Source organism: Solea solea, chromosome 7 (assembly GCF_958295425.1).
Source record: "Solea solea chromosome 7, fSolSol10.1, whole genome shotgun sequence".
NCBI lineage: Eukaryota > Metazoa > Chordata > Actinopteri > Pleuronectiformes > Soleidae > Solea > Solea solea.
In genome coordinates this window covers 4,829,885-4,854,660 of record NC_081140.1, presented here as the reverse complement: position 1 = coordinate 4,854,660, position 24,776 = coordinate 4,829,885, and the positions used below count along the sequence as shown (strand labels likewise).

The following is a 24,776-nucleotide window of genomic DNA, read 5'->3' as shown; positions in this document are numbered from 1 at the left end:
AACAACAGAGTTTGAATCAACAAAAAACCAAAGTGGAAGAATGAATGCATTTTCATTTGCTCATGCTTCAAGTTGGAAGAGAGTGGACCATGTCATCACATGTAATGGCAGATGCAGCAGAAATCCGCTTTGACATATACTGCAGGAGACGTATCCATTAAGTCATATTCCCTGACTGTCATGAATGAATCATGATTCAGCATATGGTTATAATCTCATATATACTTTATTTTATATTGCTAGATGGATGTATACATAGTATACAATACAAAAGACAACTGATAAAAAAAACATCTGCACATGATGTAAAAGACAAAAAAAAGTACAAAGCTATCTTTAAGATAGTCAATATGAAGCAAAACAGAAATTGAAAAGATGTAAAAACTGCAATGAGTTTCCTGTTAAAGAATTGCCTCTTCACGTTTAAGGACATGTTTACCTTGGAGTACAAGAAGTTATTCGCCTGATGGACTTCAGCCAATATATATATACACACACAACATTTAGACTGCTGAAGCATTTTCTATTGAACCCCACATATTTCCAGACGGCAACCAGTTGGACAACTGAAATGAAAACAATCTCATCAAAACAAATGTCCATCCAATTTTCATCCTGTAGTTACAACATGGAAAGTACAGCAATATTTGTTTGATGATTGATTGTTTTTGAGTGAATTCTGCCATTGACTTCACTGTGTGTGTGTGTGTGTGTGTGTGTGTTCGATGTGGTACATTTAGTATTTTTTTCACTTCACAGTTCACTAAAGATAATTGGTGAGTCACCATGCAAAGTCATTGCTTTTCAAAAGGTTTGGATATCATGTACAGAAGGTCCCAAAACACAGGTTGGCATGAGATCAGATCACAAAAACTACACTCAGGTGGTTTGAGGACGAATGTGACTAAGCTGCATGAATACAGTCTCAGTCCTTTTTAGACTAATCAGCACCCATATGTTGATTTATAGCCACTGCCACAGTGTTAATACTGATTATCACGTGTCTGATTAAAACCTTATTTCATGTTACAATAGCATGAGTAACGCTTTTATTCTCTCAGCTCCTCTGGACTCTTCTCTCCCTCGGTCAGTCCTCACAACAGACATGACGTCAGGGTGTATTCGAATACTGGGTGGGGGCGCCAGATCTGATCTCATGTGGTCACAGGAGACACATCTAGGAAGTATTTTAATGCCAGGTGTGAAAAGCTGTACTTAATGCCGTCCACATGTGATCAGATCTCTCAGGACGGATGTTAATGCCAGGTATGAACACGACCACAATGTATGCTTAATGAGCCGAAAACATTAAAGCCACCACTGCCAAATATACTTGCATGTTGCCAAGACAGCGCTGACCCACTAAAGCAAGGACTCTACAGGACCTGTGCATGCATACTCCAGTATTGACTGGCTTCCATGCTTTAAGGTCAAATGTGTCTGGTTTGGGTTCCTGGATTAACCGTTTAACATGTGTACAACCTGAGCAGATCTGAGGACACCTGGCCATGAATATAATGGATGTCCTTATATGCCCGAAGCAAGGAGGTGAAGGGTCAGAGAGCAGAGTTGGGGCTCATCTCATACAGCACAGAGTGACTGCATTTTAGCAGATGTGGCAACAAACATGCAAATGTTACTATAGTTCAAAGGCAAACAGTTGTGAGGTGGTCTCTAATGCCACAAAGTGGATTCGAAATTAGCATTTGTCGTCATTGTTAATTACAATCTGTGAAAGTGATAGTGATCAGGTTTGGGTCTCTTCGCTGTGTCTTTCTCAATATTACTCCATTTTACTCAGGTCTGGAAAACAGACAAGCCTGTTTCATGCTTGGATCTGGAATTTCTCAGTTCTGCATGCATCAGGATCTCAGCTTTCAACTAAGAGATTTGAGAGGTTCTAATCCAGAACTTTTTGGGTACAAATCTGACAAATACTAACTCAGATCCAGTCATCTGGCCACAGCTATTTGGCCTTTGTCAAAGTTGTTCAAGTCTTGGTGAATTCTCCCATATCACTGACTTATGTACGAGTTTTGACTCATCCACGACATGAAGCTCTTATTTGTTTAGGCATAGAGGAGTTGACGTTGCCATGAAGCACAAGGAATGGAGCCTGTGTATGCTGAGGATATATCACAAGCCAACAGGCATTTTACCAAGAACTGTTTTCACTTTGAAATACTGTCAAGCCAATTTTACAATGATGTGCATGTTTGGAAGCAACCATAAGATATTTCCCTTCTTTCTTGTGGGGTGCCGGTTTCAGTATATGGAAGTGTTTAATTGCCTCAATTGGGAGTTTCCATCTGTTTGCATTTTGTCCTGCATTGTCTTCTCTCTGTCTTCCATTTAAGGAGATGCTTTGCTTTCTAGAACAATGATTGTGGAAGAAAAGAACAATGAACCTATCATTTGGGTTTGAAATATAACATACTGACCATATAGAAAGTGTTTAGGTTTGATTACTTTAGGGATATTTTGGGATATTTTGATACTTCCCGGTCTTCCCGGGTTGTGAATTTCTCTGTGAGATGAATAAAGTATCTATCTATCTATCTATCTTAATAATGAATATACAATGTCTTCGGATATAGGACGCCATTGTTTCAATCAACCATAAGAGAAAATATTTGACAAGCTCAAACCAGTTTTGCTTGTACAAGTACAAATATGACTTTTTCTGTTAACAGATTGTTGTCATATAACATTTTTACTGCCTACTTTTGACAAGGACGCATCAACAGCGATTAAGTTTTGACAGAAGTGTACAGTGGCTGTTGCTTCTGTGCACCTCAGGCTCTCAGTGTGCGTATTCTTTGTGGAAGGTTAAGCGTGGACTACGTGATGCATGTGAAGAGCGTGACACCCGTATTGCTCATCTGCTGCAACTCACGTTCATCTGTACACCCATTGCGCGCACCTGCTGTGAAGCTGTTACTTTTCCAGCTCTGTGTTTCACAGTGTTTGCCTTTGAAAATGTATAAATCTAACATCTATGCTACTGCAGATATTTCAACATTAAAGCATTTTTAAGGTCCAGTGTGTAACATTTTAGAAGGTCGTTGGCAGATATTGAATACATTACAAATAAGTGTGTTTGAAGAAGTGTATAACTGAGTCGGTGAGGGCCACAGAATCCACCATCATTTTCTGCAGCAGCTCAAATGGACAAAGCAACCAGACTGGGAGTTTTGAAAGAGTGATCACCACCTTTCATGTCTTAGTCCTGACACAATTGGGAAAAGGGAGAGTGAGCCGTTTGTTGCATTCTGCAGTCTCACCAATGGATGTCACCAAGTCTTACACACTGGACCTTTAAAATCTACACTGGATTTAGCCAGCAGGACAGCTGCACATGCAGAAAGTGTTGTGTATATATGAATATACGGTATATGTTTGGGCCATGTTTGACAGATACAGACATTGTGGTCAAAGATCCGTCTCTTTTTTACCATTAAAAAAAAAATGGAGCAAAAATAAGACCCGGTACACTGTGGGTGCTCTAACCTTATACAAAAAAAGCTGGTCATTAATAGACTTTTCAACTGGACCAAAATGAAAAGCAAAATGCTCTGGGACTCACACATGCTGGTGTTATAGCTCCTTGGCAACACTGAACAAACATCTGAGCATTCGTCAGTTTGTTTTACACATGACAGACAAAGACGTGTTATGATTGCACCATATAAACACACTAGATTCACTGTATACACAAGGTTAACATCTCAGCTCTTACCACGCTAATACAATACTTTTCGTTTTGCTTGGTCAACAGAATTCAGGAATTATTTGATATTGATCCAGTTGTTTCAAGTGCGTAGGATATCATGGTGTCTGGCTGTTTGCAGATGAACCGACTGGCACTGAATCAAGACAAAAAGATAAACAATAATGGAGGAACAGACCGATCGGGTCTAGAATGTGGCAGCTACAGTACTGTGTTTCACATGTCAGCTGAGTGATCAGCCAAATGAGTAGAAATGTCAAGTCACAGATACCTGCTCCTGATAAAAGCACAGTGCAAGTCTCATAAGCTTTCATCTAGTCTCATCTCATCCTTTTCATGGACCGATACCAACAAGTGATGTCTCTCCATCTCTGGTAGCGTCTGTACAGTTTGCACAGGTTTCGTGTCTTTGTTCCTGGTAGAGGTAGACTAACCGAAAGTCAAACCCACCACAGTTTGACGGTTCAATTTACAAGACAGCGTGTCCTGAATTTTTATGTAAACAGGTCTCTGTCTTTTCAAAACAGGAGCAGCTGAAGGTTCTCTCCTTCTGTAGCGCAGATGCTTCTGCAGACAGACTGAAGTTGAGAGGATTTGCACCAAATGTGGCCGTTGAATCATTGTCATGCTGATTTGGTATAAGGTTCATATCAAATCATCTGTCTGCCCTTAAAAGGTAAGCCCACTTCCTGTGTCTGCACTACTCTAACATGGTTTGAGGTTGCAGAGGTCCAGTTCCTGAGGCTTCCTCTTCCCAGAGCAGTGCTCTCTGGGTAGATGCAAGCCATTATCTGTCATGCACTGTACCAGCCGCCTTTTAAAGCCCCTTCCACAGGACTTGGAGCAGTGAGACCAGGTCCCCACATCCCACATGGGACATGGATCCCCACACATTCTCATTGCAACAGGCTTGTCAGCACTGTCACAGTCCACTGCAGGACGTCCCTCTGCACTCTGGCACTGCACCAGCCTCTTCTGTAAACCGCTGCCACAGGTCACCGTGCATACATCCCAGTTTCCTGTCACCCAGTGACTGACCGGCCTCTTGCCCATCACCTGCTTCTTAGCTTCTACTTTGTTGCTGTCTATCAAGACGCTGTTGTGCGCTTTGTGGCTTTTCTCCTCTTTTTGCAGAGTTTTCTGCTCCTTGCTCTCCTTAGAGATGTAGAAAGAGTAGCGCACCCTGGGCGGAGTCATCTTCCCCACGGAGAGCACTTCTACAGTAAGGGGCTCCTTCAGAGGCCTGGTGGCTCGCAGAATCTCCACCGATGTGGAGGTGCCGCTGTAACGCAGCAGGCTGCCCTTCACCAGCAGGTCGCGCTCTGCAGCCGACACCACGTAGTCGCCATTCAGGAGGTACTTTCCGTACTGGTTCTTCACCGCCAGGTAGTTTTCATCACTGACTATTCCACGATAGCCACGCTGACGGATGTCCACGTTGGAGGCTCCTGTTGGCAGCATCACCACAAAGTTGTAGCCATGACTGTAAAAGAGTGAAAGTGAACATTTTGAATGATCTTAAAATTGTAGTGTGTGACATTTATATAAACAAATATATTCAAATGTCAATTACATTCAAACAAATGAGTTCATCCAAAAGACGGACGATGCTCAATCAGATGATCATCAAAGCTCACGCAGCCAAGAGAGTCATCATTGGAAATGTTTAAAAATGTTTAAATTATTTTTATTGCCAAGCAAACAGTAAACAGGTTGGAGAGAAAATAGAAAAATATACACAAATAAGTAATAAAAAAAGATGCAAGGTATCAGTCAGTGCCGAAAATGTTTAAAAAGGATTTGTTTTCTCTTTCGATTCATGGTGTTTAATTAGGATGTAACTTTTGTTTGTATATTCCTGTACATGCAGATAAATGTATTTTTGACTATTGCTGTTATTTCCTATAGTTTCCCTAACCTATTCTGGTTTAGTCTTGTCTTTTGTTTCTTTTTCATAAGCCTGTGGCTCCTTGACGTCTCCTGACATGTTTAATATTCCTTTTCCTTCTGGATTTTGTGCCATTTGCCAGCTCAACACAACTCTCCCTGTGTTTCTCAGTATAGTGGTGTCTCAAATCAAGACAAGACAACTTTCAGAAGTGAATTCTACTGCTCAAATAACCTGGTTGTTGTGTGCTTCTTGTTCCCAACTGCCCCTGTGAAAAGAATTTGATCTATAACAATGTGTGAAGACAAAAATGTTCCTCTCACCACATGTTGAAATAATCTCAGATTAAATAAAACGGAGTAAGACAGGAACCAATATTTACTCCGAGCAAAATGGGATCACTGATTTGTTTGTGTGAAAGTCAAACACAGCATTGAGCTTTTCTTGTCCTCCAATTTGATTGTGTTTCACATAATGTGAATATAATGTAAAGCTGTATCACACAAGCAGAGCTGCAACTAACAATTATTTTAATAATCGATGAATCGTTTGGTCCATAAAATGTCAGAAAACCTTAAAGAATGTTGCTTGGTGTTTGTCAAACCTGGAAATGATGATGTTCTCAAATGTCTTGTTTTGTCCACAAACCAAAATGATTCACGTTTAATGATTTCTTTGTTATCCAGAGCTAAGAAATTAAGAAAATAGTCGCATTGAAGAAGCTTAAACAATCAAAAATGTTGTTTTAATCATGAAAAAAGCTTCAAACCGATTAATCAATTATTAAAATAGTTGTCGATTAATTTAGTAATTGATTAATCGATTCATTGTTTCAGCTCTATACACAAGTATTGTATATTATTATTATTATATGCCTTTGTGATTTGCACATTCTGATGACTCCTCCCACTCTTTCCTTGTTTTGCCGAGTAGGGTCCAGTCCAAATATTCATCCACACACACTTTGATGTTGAGGGGCATTCCTGATCAGTCAGTGAGGACTTGAGACCATCCAACTGTTAAACTGTCATGTACATAAGGGCTCTCTTACGGAGTTTCTGAATCTATTCCATTGCAGTTTTTGTGAGCCTGCGATTCCGCAGACTTTGCCAAAGGGAATTACCCATAGATCATTTTGTGTGAGTTAACAAACTAAACAGGAATATAATCAGAAACAATCATGGAAAAAGCAGCAAAGCCTGATGCTAGCATTGCAAGAAAATGATATAATGTCATTAGAAGGATGTATGAATACGCTTTGACGTTTACACTCATTTTTTTTCTGTTGACTTTAGTTTTTATGATGTAATTTTGTCCAAAGGAGTAAATCAAATATTTAAAATCAAGCCCTCATCCACTCTGTAAGTTAAGAGCACGGAACACATGGATAAGCACCCCGGTTGAGAAGAGGGTAAACAACATAAAACAAAAAAACCCAAAAACAAATGGAGCTACAGCATATGGCACATATACTGTTGTGCAGCTCGACTCATATTTAAGGCCTTGCTCCTCTTTACAATCAATCACTGAGCAGCTGTTGGTCATTAAGAAGCTAAGATTCAGTTACTTTTGAGGTTGGAGCCGAGAGGCTTGTTTTCTTACATGTGTCAGTGGGCGTGGCTTCAGGAAAGTATAAAGGCCTAAAACTTTATCTGCCTCAGTTTCTCTCCGTCAGTCTGAGCCGCTGTGTCGTCCTCTGCCTTTTCCCTTAGTTTAGTATGTCGTAACATTGTTTTCAATCATCCACTCATTTAATAGAAGACTGGTTACCTCAGCATATCGACCTTTATGTCTCTCCTCAAATTATGGCTGGTGTATTTTAAAGTTTACCCTTGGTTGATAGACCTGTGAAACCACACAATGAGCCTGATGAGGAGTGTGTTCTCCCTCCAAGTAAACAGAGGCTCAACGTTATCAAAGAGAAACCTCCACTATGTTATCAAGCTTCCAAATACAGATGAAAAATGTGTTTAGACTATTATAATAGAGAAGGTACGTACCAGTTTCTGATTCAGCGTTCTTCTTTATTATAATACACATCATTTTGTAGCTGGGATGACAACAAAAACAGCCTTTTGCACTTCATTCGGAAGCTAAACTGTTCTATGACCAAGTCACAATGTCCCTGCTAAACCTTTCAGCCATAAACTCTCATGATCTATAAGTGTAAGATGCAGCAAGGGTTTGATATGATATGAACAGGAATGGGAATGATTTTACATTGAAAACTTACTTTACTTCATTTGATGACAGCAAAGATGCCAACGCACAAAATGAATGGCCCTCACATGTGATGATTTTACAGTGAGTCAGCTGTAAGGGCTCACTGACTCACTGTGAGGGTGGACATTGGGACTGAGCCCATGTGCAGCTGGAGCACTCTGCGTCTACTGTGAACCAAGGGGCAACTTACTGTGACATCATCTACTGATTTATTAACTCCTGCTTTGGAGTCTCTACTTGAATATTTGGACCAGCACCATGTTGGTGTCTGTATCAACGTGTGAGTGAATGGTTGAATGGTTGAATGGGTGAATGGGTGAATGGCAAAACTGAAACGAGCTATAAAAACACAAACCATTTATTGGGTCCATATTCTCACTGATTTGCGTGCAAACTGATTTCTTGCAACCAGTGCAGAGATTACAGGTTTCAGGCTCTTCTGCGTCCTATCCAATCTCCCCTTTTCTAAATGTACTTAAGAATTGTAAATCCTAAAACTATTAAATATAAACAAACCATTGTCAAAGCATGCTGATTAACCCTATATGATATGGAATGTATTTGCATGTTACTTACACAGGTTTGGTGAACAATCCTGAGATTTTCTTGCAGCCTTTGTTGTCCCCACCACACACTCCGCACTTGTCGAACTTCTTGTCCGAGTCCAGCTTGCTATCACAGCCTGCCTTGATGCATTTTCCCTGGACACATACAGCTGAGGTGTCTGGAGAGCAGGGCGTCCCATCCACAACCTGTATTAGGGTTTGACCATTTTATTATTACTTCATCTTTGGCTGATGTCATTGGTTAATATGTCTAAAAGACAAAAGAGAGCAAAGCTGCAGATACACTTCTGCCAGTCGTCAGTTTTGACCGCGCAAACAAAAAGGCAGGAAAAGAACGAGGGGAGTTTAGAGTGTTCTTTAGTGTCATTGAGCCGTGGACTTGTGTTGTGTTGGGTTTTGATGCTGCTTACATAAATCGCAGCTGAGCAGCTACACTCTACTGCCGCTGACACATCTCCACTCAGCACTGTGCTGAGGATGGAATTACCTGTTTCTCTCATGACCCCCGGACCCTGAATGACTTTTGATTTGTTACGACTCGTTTGGACGTTTATTTTTCATTCGGACTTTTATTGTTCTGTCTGGTATTTGGTGTTTCTGTTGTTTTTGACTTGCCTTGCGTTTTTTTGTTTTACTCCCACTGAGTAAGTTATGTTTTTGGCTGCATCAGCCCATTTTTGGGCGGCATAACTCAAAAAGTAAAAGACAGATTTGGATGAAACTTTCTGCGGATTTAAGTTTACGACCCAAGACATAATTATAATTTGGTGGTGATGTTGATTCAGGAATTCCTTCAAATTGTTAACTCTTTGAGACAGGGGAGTTTTTTAAGTATTGGATTTAAAATATGTAATATAATAAATATATAATATGTCATATTGTAATAGCGTCCTGTCCAGGGTGTACCCCACTTTTTGCCCTATGTCAGCTGAAATTGTCACCAGCGGCCCCCGCGACCCTCATGTGGAGGATAAAGTGGTGAAGAAGATGAGTGAGTGAGTATATCACATAGATTTAAGTTACTGTGCAGACACTGTGGGAAACTAAGGTGCATTTGCAGAGGTTGAGCCACTCTCTGTGTTTTATCTAGTTTGTTCTGTCTTGGTCATCTTGTTCAGTAAATTTCATCCTTATGTGTCTTGTCTGATGTTGTGTCTGGTATTATTTTGTAGGTTTCACCCATGGTATAACTTACTGGTTTTACTTCCTGTCTTTAAACACACTCAATCAAAACAATAACAAAATAGCTAGTTTGATGTCATGAAATCATGGGAATTGTTGTCTTGTTGGCAACAGAACAAATGGCACTGAGTAATAATGAGCCATTAGTGAAAAATACACACAATAAAATGAAAGAAAAAAACAAACAAGAACAAAAGAAGAAAACTAGTAGTATCAAATATTTCCTTCCACTCTTTGATTGTGGATCTGTCTGGAAGTAATAGCACAGACAGTCAAATTAGGTCATTAAAAGGCAACGGAAATGAAACGGTCTGTTTCCATGAACAGAAATCCAGATTACTGCAGATATTAAGAGTGTAAAACTAAAATAAAATGTCATATATTAGATATATTACACAGAAATGTTGCATACTATATCTTTGAGTTTGCCTGATGGGATTTTCCAGTGTACTGTTAGTTCCTCCCCTTGTGTAGTTTATCATTCTCTGTTTTATTGTCAGTTCATCTTGTTACTCTGGTTACCTTTGTTTTCTGGTGTCTCAGCAATTCTTGTGTTTACTTGAGGGTGTTTTTTAGCGATTTTAGATTTTTGTTTTACAGTACAGTTTGATGTTTGCCTTACTTAAGCCCTCACCTGGATTCCCCTTTGTGAGTTATCGTTATTAAATACTTTACTGTTTGCACTTAAAGCCCTGCATTCGAGTCCAGTTTCTTCTAGTTTCTTCTTGCAGTCTGTATAAGAGCCAAGTCTCTCAAGGCAGACACTTAACTGTAAATGCCTAACACAGAAAAAACACAGAGCCACTTAAATGTTTCACTCCATATCCCATAAGGTCTTGACTCATGATGTGTTCAAGGACATGAAGCAGTGCAGATGTCAGAATATTAAGATCATTTCTCAGACACATGTAGATCTACAGTAAGTGTAAGAGAACATTTTTATTTATGGCGGTATAATAGAAGCAGGTCAAGCTGCTCTGAACTGTCTTAAGGCTAGAGCTGGATTTTAACTAAAGCTTTAACTTTCCCGGCTAAAATCCGCCTCCGATAATTATGTGCTGGTGGTGAAAAGGGAGTGGTGTCATCAAACATGTTAACTTTCTTTATCAACACACCATGCTGATAGTCTTTTTAATCTAACTCCACATTTTTGTGTTATCAACAGTGATTTAACGCCAATTGCATGTTTGGTGTCATGAATGTTTGTCATACATACCTTCTGAGCGTGGAAATGGAAGTACCCAGTTCCATTGGCTCTGCAGATGAGCTTGCATTGGTCCTTGGGAGAGATGCCTGAATATTTAGGAACCCAAACCACAGAGGAACCCAATCTGTTGGTGTTTAGGTTTAAGCCGTTGAACGCCTCACACTGCTCCTCCCGGAAACTCTTTCCTGGAGATGAAAAACAAAGTTACAGCAGAATGACGGTTACTCCAGAACTGTTTAAGCAGATGTTGGTGTGAAATACTGTCATTTAAAGCTTAGTTATTAGCTGTATGTTCTGACAGCGTTCTAGTGTGATCTCAAGTGTTTGCTCTGTGACATGGGTCTCTTGGTCTCGAGGCTCTGACAGTAAATTCTGAGCCATTTCAGGCATGAGCTCTGGCTAACTGTCTGGAAAATTGGGTGCGGACATGGTCCAGAATGTGCCGTTCACACATGACTAAGACAGTAGTGATTATCTGGGTCAAATGTTTTCACAACAGGAGGAAAATCTCCAGGGGGATCCAGGAGAGGAGGTGGAGCCTGGCTGGAGCCTGGCTGGAGCGTGCAGCATGCACTAGACAGGACACCCACCCACCCTGTGGATCATTTGGAGTTCCTCCTACAGAGTTCTCACATGAGCTCACTCAGAAATTGGAACGCCAACACATAAGATCATAAAAATCTGCATTTATATTCAAGATTAGTATCTATTTATTATTATTATTTTTGTTTCATTTTACTGTATTATTTGTCATTAATGGATCACAACAACTCATTGCTCTTTGCTGCACAGCAATTCCCATGATTCCATGCTGCTTCATGATGTTATCGAACTGGCTTTTGTATTTTGAATGAGAGAGGTAGTAATCGGATACCTGTGTTAAACTGTGCAGCCTGTGACTGAAAAGATGTCTCTACACAATGTTGTATTAATATTTGTATGATGATTTTGAACATTGGGCCATTTTTAGCTCTTTATGGGCGTCTACCTGTATAAATGCAGACTAACGTACCTGTATCAGGACAGGGGTTGAGGTTACAGGAGCGGTATTTAATGCGGACCCCGTAACAGTATTTGCCTCCATTCTCAGGGACAGGGTTGTTGCACTCTCTCTTTGCCAACTGAACTCCACCACCACAGGTACGGGAGCAGTCTCCAAATGCACCCCACTTCCCCCAGCGGCCGTCCACCTACAACAACAGTGGTAAATCAGTGTGACGTCAGCTGATGACATCGAAATACAGTAACCGATTTTTCAACACTCACCTTGATGTGCATGGTCACATTCTTGTCGCTGCAAACTCCTTGGTAGCAGAACTTGCCAATGCCACAGCTGGTGCCGTCCGCCCAGGGAAAGTGTCTGGTTTGACACACCAGTTGTCCGCGGGCCTTTCCCGTGCACCACAGTTTGGAGCAGGGCTGCATGTAGGGGCAGGGTTTGGAGGAGGCACCAAAGGCCAGCTCACACTGACGGTGCAGGCTGTAGCTGGAGCCCGGAAGGTTGTCCGGAAGTGACAGCTGCCTCTGAGGCTGGTCCAACAGACAGTCTCCTACATAAACCAACAAACAGCACTGCAGTCAATCAGACGGCACGAATATAACACGCCGGAGTTGGAGGTTTCCCATATGCATAAAACTATATTTAGGTTGAGGCTCTGACTTATATCATTATCATTTGTTGAACAGGCGATATGACAAAGTTTATCACAAAGTAAACTCTTAAGAACAAAAAACAAATTGCGATCCAGCAAAAACATCAGTCTTACTTTCCTTTTTTAATACTTGTAATAATTATTTTTTGGAAATTGTAATCCCATATATATAACAGTAATCCATTACTGAATAATGCATTACTGCCCAACACTGGTTACAAACCTATCACCTAATAAACAATCACAAATAAACGATTGCTGTTACAAGAATATAGTCGTTTAGGTTTAGGTTATAATTACTTGTAATGGTGTTAGAATGTGAATGAGGGCAACATGTGAATAAGGAATGATAAGGAATAATGCTCCTTAACATGTTTGGATTGAGACATGGTGAGCATCTGCTCTTAGTCATGTCAGAGCCTTCAATCTTCAGACACGTCAGCTATCATCTGGCATTGAAATAGCCTCTGGGGCAGTGGACCAGTATTTTGGGGCTTCCCATGTAGACAGCAAATATCTTGGCCAAGACCCATTTTCCATTTCCCGAACATTGTTTACAGTCTGAGCAACGTGAGACGTGAGAATGGAGTTACAGTTACAGCAGTTTTTTTTGGGTTTTTTCCCCTAACAGCTAGCAAGATTTTTGGCTGTCCTAAAGTAACAGCTGTTTGCATGTAAATGCAGATTAAATGCATTTTGGTCGACGTGTTCCATATCTTTTCCTCTCAGTTTTGGACTGCAGACCCACCACAGCATGCTCAAACGTCATTCTCCAAACTAGAAATGGAAACAACTCAGATTCTGCATGTTCCTATGTAGAAAGACTTCTGATAACAAGCTAATCTAATCAGTGTTAAGATGTTGTGACAGGATTTTCAGCTAAGTTCATGTGAGGTAATGACTCATATATAACCAACCATTTAAAAAGAATATTAAAGCAAAGAAACTCATCCAGTGACTGTACTGTATCAACGACATGCATGAGCTTAAAGCAGTTAGTATGGTACAGTATGTGTCCTGTATGCACAGGAAGTTCTATGTTAGAGACAGCTAATGTAGAAAAGTGTGTTAAAGTAAGAAGGCAAATCACATGGGGGTAATAAATTGCCTTTTAAGACTCTTTATTACACTGAATCTACTTGTTCTCACTTAACGGGAGTTTACATTTGAGCTTAATGTGTGTGTGTGTGTGGTCAGTTTATCATTAGAAAATATATCACAAGGCAAGGACAAACATAGTTACTTGCATAACTGTGTTTAACTCCCATGTGGTGTGTTTATTACACTCCAGTGTGGAATGTTATTTTAATGGTCTGTCCAGGTTTGTGAGGATCTTGTGTCATTAATTACTGACTCATCCTGTGGCAGTTTCTCTTGACATCAATGCTTTAAAATGGCGAAATGCATTTTCAGCTCATGCTAAATGTTTACTCGATGCAACTGAATTCGAACTATCAGCACACCCAGGACGACTTTACTGTGTTTTTAATGATCAAAAACAAAGAAAAATACACCCAGATGTTCAGCAATTCCCAGTATTTTTGTAAAAAAAACTCTGGCCAGCAAATGACACAACTCGATTAACTTGTCATTCTCAAGTTCTTAAAGCTGTATGAGAAACTGGCAGCTGCATCAAAGTGATGATCAAATCTAATGTTTTGAATTAATTCAATTCTGATTTGATTATTCCATCATTTTACCACATTTCAGCTATGACTTAGTAACTGCTGTGGCCTACAGATAGTCGGGCTCTTTTAGCAACAAAATGTTCCACTACATCACCAGCTGGTTATAATCCTGGGAGGGACGAGTATAGTGGGTTTATCAGTGTTTTATTAGCAGACTCGCTGCTGAGGTTAAAAACAAGATTGGTCCGATCACTGAGTTTAAGGCAAAACAGAGCACCAAGACACTAAAACTCCTCAAAACATATTTTTACGAATAGTATACTTGTCTTATTGCAAGCTCAGTTTTGTTATTTATCGTCCATTTAAGTACATCAAACAAATAGTATAACATGATTGCATCAATGCAGCTTGTTGAAATACCTCTTGAATTAAAGCAGCCCTCTTTTACCTCTTATTTGATGAAATAGCTATAAATAAAGACAGCTTAACATTAACTTAATGTTTAAATTAATTATTTTAAACCAAATATATGTACCTTGTGTTAGGTAACAATCCATTTTGCAATTTCCCTTAAATGTTGGCAATAATCCCTGTGCTCTGACAGGTACCTAAGTATACATGTTTCGCAGATGAGCGTGCATGATGATGACGATGATGATGGCTATAGCATCTTGATAACAGAGGACCTACAACTAAACTGAACACTCTGAGAAAAATGCTGTTCAAATGATCAGCTCAACATCATGCATGAGCTACAGGGAAAACCCCCACAGCAACTTCAAACAACTTCAAGGCTGATGGAGAACAGACTCTGCACACGTGATCTTTCCCTCTGTAATCAAGTGAGAACCTGTGCTGTCAGGTCAGCTGTGTTACCGTGTGTGTGTGTGTGTGTGTTACCATGAGCTTGTTTGTCAGAAAAACAGTAAGGAAATGTCTGCCTATAATGACTGGGATGTCCATGTGAATGAATGAAGAATGAATGTTACACAGCTGTGACTATGACTCAGTCACTGTAAAGCAGGGTCTGCCTCAACTAATGCTACACAAATTAACAAAGGGATAACAGAAAGGAGGCTGCAGACATATTGTTGGCCTTTGGTCATACGACTGCACTGATCTGTATAACTGTGACAAAATAGGGCCAATATCTTTATTTTTCTTTCTTCTTGTGCGAGAGATTACTACCAGCTGACGGCAAGAACGGAATTAGTGGTTCATCTACGTCCATTGACTTATACAGGAAGTGTTTACTAACCATGACCTCTGTCCAGGAACTCTGTAATGATGGCGGCGCTGCACACAGACCAGGGTCGGCTCCTGTCGATCTGAATCAGTGTGGGAGACATCATGTGGTTGTCCTTTAGTTTCCCAAATACCTCTTCACATGCCTTTGTATTGTCGTGGGGCATGCTGAAGACGTGTCCTGGGGAGAGAGAGAGAGGGGGCGGGGTGGGAACACAGACACACGGTCACCTCCTTCCATTTTCAGTCATAACATGATTTAAAACACAATTACTTTGACATTTCAAGGGCAGGAACCTGGTACATGTGAGTATCTTTCTCTCTGTGTTTCTCAGTGCTTAGATTAGTGACACGTAAGTGCTGCACACAGGAAGTGATTCATTTGTCATGTCATGGCAGACAGAGACAACAGCGTCACTGCGCTAGTAAAGTGAGATGACTGCAAACAGTCTGGAGTATGAATGAAAACACAAAGAAGTACCCTCTTGTCTCCGCCCACCCCTGCACTGCCACTGTATGCACACAAATGCTCTCTTAGTCAGGTCTGATAGTTTTGCTTGACAGCGTGCATTCTAAGATAAAGGATGCAGCACGTATATAATTACATTTTATGCTATGGTTCACAAAGAGGCACAATAATACCAACAAAAATCACAGAAAGTTACGTGCTGTAGCTTTAACAGACCACCACAGATCACCGTACACACAGTCTGTGTAGAAGATGTATAATTGTGAGCCAAACTTGGACTGAAGCAAAGAGGAATGCATCCATGCATGAGAACATACAGCATGGCATACATCCATGCTCTAAATCTGGCCTGGTGGGGGAATTCAGTTCCCAAGGTAATTGTTTCATTCCCTAAATACGAACATGCATACTTTCCAAAAGGGGAAAAAAGAGAAAAGACCAATCATAAAGTGTGGTTTTAGCTTGTTCAATCATGAGACAGGACTGTTCTGAGGGGAAAGTGTGCAATTATTTAACATATATGCAGTTAGTGTAAACCAATGCCTCTCCTGGGGCCTCAGGAGTTACTTGTGCCTGTGGTCTCGGGCATTGAGTCCTGCTTCTTTTACAGCCTCATCAACCACTGATTATTGAAAATGAGTGAACCTGTCACTTGTGGGATTAACGGGACTGGCCTTCATGTTCGGAGTAAGTAAAACTTCAGTTTAATGGCGTCCATTAAAGTGCATCAAAAAGCAGAAAAGGAAGGTATTAGCAGTGTTCAACTACACTTCCTTTTCCATTTTAACATCTGACATAAATATGGGCTTATATAAAAGCCTGGCTCACTAAAGCCTGTGGAAGAGAAAAGAGTGTATTGTCAGGTAGTTACTGCTCATCATTCAGACTACACTTCTGCACCCAGTGGACATAAATCCACACTTCTGAATTAAGTATGATGTCACAAGAAATTGCACTGTTGTAAACTGTAAGCATCTGAGGTAGACTCACCAAAAGGTATGAGTTTTTGAAAACAATGTGCTATTCTGGCATATAATGTGCTAATTCATTTTAGAGGTGTACACAGACAAACTTTATAAACATCGGATACAGCAGACTCAAACCTTTCCTCTCATGTCACGCACATATAGCATTTTGTAGAGTTGAGTACTTAGTGAGACACTAAAAAGACATAAATAAGGCTTAAGGTTTTTTTTTCTACTTCCAGGACTTGCTGTGTGTGAGTGAGAACCACTGCTTCAATAGTTCCACAAATGTCGAGATCAAAACCACGTCATAGCAAATAATGCGTATTTATTTTAGAGCCAACTTCCTCACTAATACGGTGGATTATTAAAGCGACACTATGAACCTTTGCTGGATGTGCTAAGCAAACGCTCCAGGATGAGAGCAGATGTTTGTGTGAACTTGATTCTGACAGTTTGAGTCTCTGAGTCTCATTAGCTTAGACTCACTTCTCACTGTGCTCACACACCAACAGAGCAAGGACAGAGGTTCAGGTGCAGAGTGAGGATTAAAGAGGTTCCATTTTCTGGGAAAATTGAGGCTTCATGGGTCATGGGTTTCTAATGTTCCCATTGGAAACAGGGAAATTTCCTTTGCACTAGGGACATTTTCCCTATTACAAGTCTGTGACCCATTACAATGATTTTGAAGCAGTTATTTTAAGTTTATTAAAGTTGCATAGAGTTGCTTTAATTACTTAACACAGAGCCTCTAAAGAGCAGTGAGAGGCAGTCATGAGAAGTCCAGAGAAAAGTAGACTCAGCGATAGATTTGTCTTAAAGTTGCCTTCTTTAAAGCAATACAGACAATCAGGGCGAATATATAACTGCTTTCCATGTGAAATGGTTAATAGGAACTGAAGTTGCGTTATTTTGACTTATCTCTCTCCTGCCACATGCAGCTGCCAAAGTGCAGAATTACATTGTGCAGCTGTTATGTCAAACATGCGCACATCTAAACGTTGGCCCATGGGACCCACAGATCTGCTTGTTCTGAATCTCCCCACCTCATTAGAGACTGATTTACAAACGGACATGAGTTTATGGTATTAAATAGACCCTAGGACTGAAACCATGGAGTGCTCTGGGACACCCTCTACGTGGTAGATCATTGTGTTGCAAAAGCCTTCCAAGCAGAGCGGTTTTCACTAGGCTTACGTAGGTATACGTCTGTCAGAATGGACTGTGGAGTTCCTTTGACGCTCATGCCCTGAATGAGCTGCAAGTGGCCCTTGGTCTGTTGGGACTTTTCATTCACACCTGATAGTCAAGTCACAGCTGATAAGAACCGGCATGAGTCATTGTTTCCAAAGCTCTCTGTTTTTGCCTGTCTATACTGAAAGGCAGTCTCAGCCCTCATGTCTGGGCTCCAAAATGCCGGGGTATTTGGACAGCAGGCGTATTGGGAGTGGAATTTATGAATGTTTAAACGAAAACTGAGTAGTATGGATGTATTCAGCATCATTCTTAGGTTGAATGATGCTATCACGCTGACCTTTAACTGAAAGTTTACTTTTTTATCAGCTGCTTCCCCTGTAATTGTTATAGATGATAAGAAAAAAAAAAAATGTTGGGAGGGGTCATGGGCTCTCTCGTCTCTCTGGAGTGCCAGAAACAGTTTGAGAACCACGGAATGAAGCATGTCTCACGATGAAGCCTGCTTCAGTTCAAATGCACATTTGCATAAATCTAAAATGTGTGGCATGAAAGCTCAGTCCCTGTTAGTCCAGGCCAGTTAGTCAGCGCTTCACTCAAAAAACACTCAAACATTCTCACCAAGTTCGTGGGCAGTTGTGAAAGCTGAGGGCAGGCCGTCATCCTCGATGACAGAGCAGCTCCTCTTCGGGTCACACATGGTCCCAACGTCAGCCATCCCCAGTGTGTCACAGGTCGTGGCACCACAAAGATCCTGTTGATGCAGCGTGGGGAGCATTATGAACACAAGTCTTTTTTTAGAAGAAGCATGAAAAATCAGACACATCTCAAACCATGTTCAAAGCATGATTTGTGTGGTTGAGCTGTGGGGTACAGAGCGAACAGACCTAACAGACTAATACAAAGCACATGGGACTCTGCTTTGCTTATTGCTGCTCTCTTCTCAAAATATATTGAGGCAGACGGACAGGGGAGATAGGCCATTACAGATTGCCCCTTGGTGTTTAGGTAAGAGGTAAGAAGATAGTTTGGGAGGGACTAGATGAATCCCACCTGCAACACACAACTCGGAGTGAAGTCAAACCAAACCAAGGGAGTCCACTACTTTCTTTACAAGCAACTAATTCTTACCATTCCCCCCTTTTGTGCATCACTTTGGTTCAGAGTAAAACATCTCAACAACTGTTAGAGGAAATGTCATCAAACTACATGCATATTATACATTCATGGTCCCCAGATGTTGAATCTCATTGACTTTAATCTGTTGATATTTCTCTGCAGCCATGGACTGCACATTTATGGTTTTAATTAAGATAGTGTCGAATGGAAGGCTATTAATGTATTTTTGACTTTTATATTCACCTCATGCAAAACTTTGGTGGTCCCTTAGCTTAAGGTTAAGCCAGCGGCTCTCAAATGGGGTCCATTGGCATTTTTTGTGTTTTACAGAAGCCTTCAGAGTACAATAAATCATTCATTATTCATGTTGTAATCTGAAACAGTCTGTAGATTATTTTCTTATCAAACAATTTATCATCATATTACGCCAGGAGAAATACATGAGTGGGTCCCCAGAATATCTCATCATCCATAGTTGAGGATAATACTGATAAGTGAATAATCATAATAAAGTTTCAATCAGTTTATTCCCTTTCAAAATTGACCTCCCTGTGCTTTTGCATATTTCTTTGTAAATCAGAATACACAAAAGACCCTTTCATTGTATACAAACATTCCAAGCCTAGCGAGAGTGCGCGCACAGTTTGGGGTCAGAAAACGTCACAACAGGTCAGCGAATAGCATGTATGTCCACGGTCCTCCACCGAATAATTCTGAATTTGGTCTTCGTCGTCGATTAAGAACCGAGAACAATACCTAAATAAATGAGTACTAGCTGTCGGCAATAGTCTGCCTGACCCAGCTTCCATAAAAGATTGGGTAGATGATATTAGATGATGGCCAGCTATTCACTTCTACCTTATAGATAAAGCTAGCCCGTACACACGAGAAAGTCTATGCTCATACAAGTCTTACAAGGAGCGCTTTTAGCACACCATGTTTACTTGTCAGCGCGCTAGCCGGCCGGCAGCTAACTACAAGCTAGCTACGTCCAAGACCACAACATAACTTAAGGCAGCATAGGTTTCATATACATATGTGCATTGATACACACATTTCTGTGAAATCCAAACGCGAGCCTCTTTGACTGCAGTAGCATCAGCCCAGTCTTCTCTTTTTAACGCTTGGAGCCACAGACCATGTCTGACCCTGTAGGGATTCTGAAGAACTTGACACCATTAGTGGTTCTATTTTCACTACATTACAAGTTGGCATCTTATGTGTTGGACTGTTGTACAAGTTAATGGTACGAGTGTGTTTTCTGACCCCAAATGCCGCGTGCACATTTCTGTGACGTGGCTCTCGAAAGGGTCTATTGACCAAGCATTAAACTAATGTGGGGACGCCAGGAGCACTGCTTTCCGTCAGCCATGTGTAGTCCACACCACTTGCTCTCCATAATCTATGACTAGATTTTTTCCAATGCAGCAGCTGTGCTCATTGTGTCCTCCAAGGACAAACACTGGACCTGGCCTTTCCTATACAGAAGTGCCCTCAGAGTGAACAAGGTATTTCACTGTGGTACTTAGATGAGTGTCTCTGACCTTCAAGAGTTTGGACATAATTACTCTGCAGTGAATGAGAGAGCGTTTGTGTATTGATGCTCAGTGAGAGTCGAATTATACCTTATTTAAAAGCAGGAAACATCTAACACACCACAGAGAGGAAAGGATGGACAGAAATGAGTCACTATGGAGAAAGTATGGTTTAGTATGTGCGTGGTCACAGCTATGATGGTAATGTGGGGTTACTTGACAGCTGTGATTATGGTGAATGCATTTGATGGTGTCACTTTACATCATGGAGGAGTGACTTGCATCCTAACAGGAATTGTATGCCTCCGCGATGGTGACAGACATGGTTGGAGGCATTGTTTTCAGGTTGTCAAGAACATCATGGAAAGGTTCCTTTTTTTATTTGGCTCAAACGCTCCCTTGGACTCACAGATGAACTGTTTGGATGGACAATGTTCAGGATCACAAAACATGTTTTTGGCCTCATGTGCATGTTATGAGTTTAGAAAGAAAAAATGACTGAATAAACTAGTAAATGTAATTTATGACAATTCTTATGGCAGATAATGAGACCCACTTATTCTGTAGAAACACATGAGCTGAAGGTCTTCCAGGAGAAAGACTGGCTGATTTGATCTTTTTCTTTTTCTTTTCTTTTAAACAATTGTTAACATTGCAAGATAGGAAAATGTGACTGTTGGAAAATGAGCAGCCTTTGAGTGCTTTCTGGAGTTGTTATTGGAATATTGCTCTGTTCAAAGTGTTACATTCTAGATCTAACACTTAATTTATTGCATGTGACCAAACTCTCGTTCTATAGAAACACATGAGATCAGAGTCTTTCATGGGAAGGGCCTTCTCACTTGATCTTTTCCTGTGACACGGGAAAAAAAGGGCATTGCACAGCTGTGTAGATAAAACACTTCTTTCATGGATGGATTACAGAACTGGTGTATACCAGGCACAAGTGTCAATTGTAGTACCCCTAAGGATTAGGGGTCAGGGCCCACAGCCTCTTTGTTAATGCTTGTTAAGTTAGTCAGATGGCTACAAAAGAGACTAAACTAATCCATGAGACATGACATGGCTACAAGAACATCAACTGACCAATGCAGTATAAAAACAACTCAAATGAGACACTAAATGACTATAAAGGTGTGCAAAGTAACCGCAGGGATACATTTTTGATGGCAAGCAGCTGTGACGTCACTGATAAAAATCTGAACTCCAGAAAAGGATTTTGCCAGTGCCATGTTGAGGTTTCCAAACTTAAAGTGGAACTGAGCAAGTCACTTTTCACCTCTTTCTCTATGGAGCTCCCCCTACAGTTCTGGAGTACATCTTTTCATACAACACCACCATAAACATCCATCCATCCATTGGCTACTGCTTTATCCTGACTGTCGTAAAAACTCACTGCTGACGCTCCCCCCTCCCTTCCTGTCACGTCAAGTTTGTTAGTGTTTTGTTCGCTTAGTTTAGTTTTTGTGTTAGTTTAGGCTTAAAGTCACATTCAGTTCATGTCACTTTTGGTGTGGGTTTGATTTTCACTTCCCCTTTTATTTTGATAATGTCATGTCTTCCTGTCTCGTAGTTTCCTTAGTTGTTTTGACACATCTCCCCTTATTCCCTCATGCACTTCACCTGGTGGTCCTTAAGTAATCACTCGCACCTGCCCTTGATTCCCTCTTCTCTATACAGTGTCCCCAGTTCCTTTGTCTTTTGCCAGTGCGTCGTTTATGCTTCTAGAGTTCACGTCAGGTCCCAAGTTGGTTTAGTCTTAGCTCAAGCGTCAAGTCAAGTCTTGTTTGTTCTCATTCTGTAATGAAGTGATTTTGTTTTTTCTACTAGTATAGTCTAGTCTCATTAGTTTTTCCTTATGTATAGAAGTGATTTTTATTTCATCTAGTATAATCTAGTTTAGTTTTTCCTTATGTAAAGTAGTGATTTTGTTTTTGCCTACCTTTTCAAGAGGAGAATAAAGACTCTTGAAATCAGTCATTGTGCCTCCTGTATCGTGCATCTGGGTCCAAGCAGTGTATTCCCCATTCCTAACACTTCCCCTCGCCTGACCATGTGCACTTGTTTTCAAATGAGCTGGCAAACACAAGCGTGGAGCCATGTTTTGCATGCGTGTGTTTTTCAATTCTCGTCGTTCGCTCGGTCAGACCGTCGTTTCCTCTTCCTCACTTCCGGGCTTCCATCTGTGTCAGAAGCCGTGATCTTGCAAGGATGGTTTTCCCCAATAGGGAGAGTGAAGACAGCTCCCAATCTCTCCACAACAAGCCATTAACCATTGCAATGACACCAAAACTGTTAAACAACCAGTGGTTTCGCCCCCTAGTGGCTATTCATTTCCAGGTTGGTTTCAGAAGGGACCCCAGTCACTATTTCATACATGGTCTGACAGAGACACAACAGTTGTTAAATAATAAAGAGGCCAAACAAGTACATACATTGATGCAATAAGTCTGCAAAGACCACAATTAATGACAATTCTGAGATGTTACACCTTACCTGCTTGGTGAACAGTATGGCAGTGTCCCAGTATTCCTGGTGCTTGTCATTGTGTTTGTTCAACTTCTTCTGCCAGGAGCAGAAGTTCCTCAGAGTCAGAGCTGCGTTGCCAGAAACCTTCGGGCCCTTGTTGGCTTCATTAATCACCATGAACCCAACCACCACAATGTTGATTGAGTTTAAAATGCTGGGGTGTTTGTACAGTCGGGAGGCCACTGACATCAGGGTCAGGAGGTAATGTTTCAGGTCATCCCCGTGAAATTTGGCCATGGATTCATCAGCCACGACCAGCACCTCGACAAATCTGGGGACGGAGGCGAATCGTTTTGACCTTCCTAAGCTTTTCAGCACAGTTTCAGTAAAGTCATCTCTATCCGGCTCAATCAAGTGCTTGTATTTCTCCAGGGGAACAGTGAAGCTGGGATCAGGTGCGACTCCACACCTGCTGGTGAAGTTGCCGTCTGAGCTCGCAGCGCGTGACCTGCGGCGAATGACATGCGTCCCGTCCAAATAGTTTCGGTTTCCAGACGCGGCTGTTGCGTCTTCACTCCTGCTGATGAAATACTCCATCCCTTTATAGGAGAAGCCTCCGCGTAGGCCTTTACACAGGCTGAGTGCAGCGAAGGAATCTGGGTCTGCGTTGACCTGGCCGGAGTAGAAGCACTCCCTGAGGTCAGCCGCTGTAGAGGCGTTGGATGCTGAGGAGCCACTCTCCGGGGCCAAAGCACCAGCTGCAAGGAAGCTAGAATCCGGTGTGAGTCGTAGGTAAAAATCCTGTTGGAAAGCACTTAGTCTAAAAACAACTTGTCTTTCACTCATCTGCAGATGCTTCTCGTCCACGTTTGGATCCACGCGAACTGGTGTGAGGAAATCCACCTCCATACAAAATGTTTGTTTGAAATAAAGGAGGAATTCTACACAAATAACCAAATAATGAATGAGTGTAGCCATGTCTGCTCCTGGTCAGAAAAGTCCACACAGTAATTCAGCTGCTGTGCGTTGGCGTGCAGTTAAAAAAAGTTGTGCGTAACTGCATGAAATGCCGCTTGCGCGTCTTCAGATAACTATGCAAACGCGCTGCCCCTTCAGCTTCTTCATCCTGCACAGCGATTCCACTCTGAACTGCAACTCCTCTGAGCCGCTACACTTTAAACGACAAGGGAAATCTGACTGAGTGCGCGCGAGAGAGAAGCGCGAGGGCTCAGTGGTCGGTGCGTCTAAGTTTGTGCTGCAGACTGCAGCCACTTAACTCTCCAAATATTATTGTTGCTGCACAACATGTGTGACATGAACCGGAGCATCATCCCCCTCCCACAACCTGGACTCATGAGTCACTGCAAAGGGTAACACACACACACACACACACACACACACACACACACACACACAGGTTTGCACAGCTAGTCTTCTTAGGACACTGTATTGATTTTCATTCATTTGGAATCTTAAACAGTTCCTCACAAATGAGGTTCTGCCTCATTAGGACCAGGTTTTGGTCTCCATGAGGACTACTGGTCCTGGCCTGGTAACAAATACAAGAACACACAAACCACTGTACAAGATTTTAACAGGCACTGTTATGAAAATAAGATACCCCCAATAAGTTCTGTAATATCATTTATTATCTTTAACATAAAGTATGGCAATCTTCAGACATCAAACTCAAGTGATTAAGGT

The 24,776-nt window shown here is 41.3% G+C and overlaps 1 protein-coding gene across 1 annotated transcript; it reads right to left on the bottom strand.

Annotated features, from left to right (window-relative positions):
• Nucleotides 1-204: 204 nt before the first annotated feature.
• LOC131462802 (A disintegrin and metalloproteinase with thrombospondin motifs 15-like) lies at nucleotides 205-24,357 on the bottom strand. The gene is made up of 8 exons (XM_058634333.1): nucleotides 23,100-24,357; nucleotides 18,571-18,703; nucleotides 15,335-15,502; nucleotides 12,063-12,346; nucleotides 11,809-11,986; nucleotides 10,806-10,981; nucleotides 8,418-8,593; nucleotides 205-5,213 (listed from the first exon to the last, which is right to left on the bottom strand). The coding sequence occupies exons 1-8, from the start codon at nucleotides 24,048-24,050 to the stop codon at nucleotides 4,436-4,438; spliced, it is 2,844 nt and encodes a 947-aa protein (XP_058490316.1). The 5' UTR covers nucleotides 24,051-24,357; the 3' UTR covers nucleotides 205-4,435.
• Between the last annotated feature and the right edge of the window lie 419 nt (nucleotides 24,358-24,776).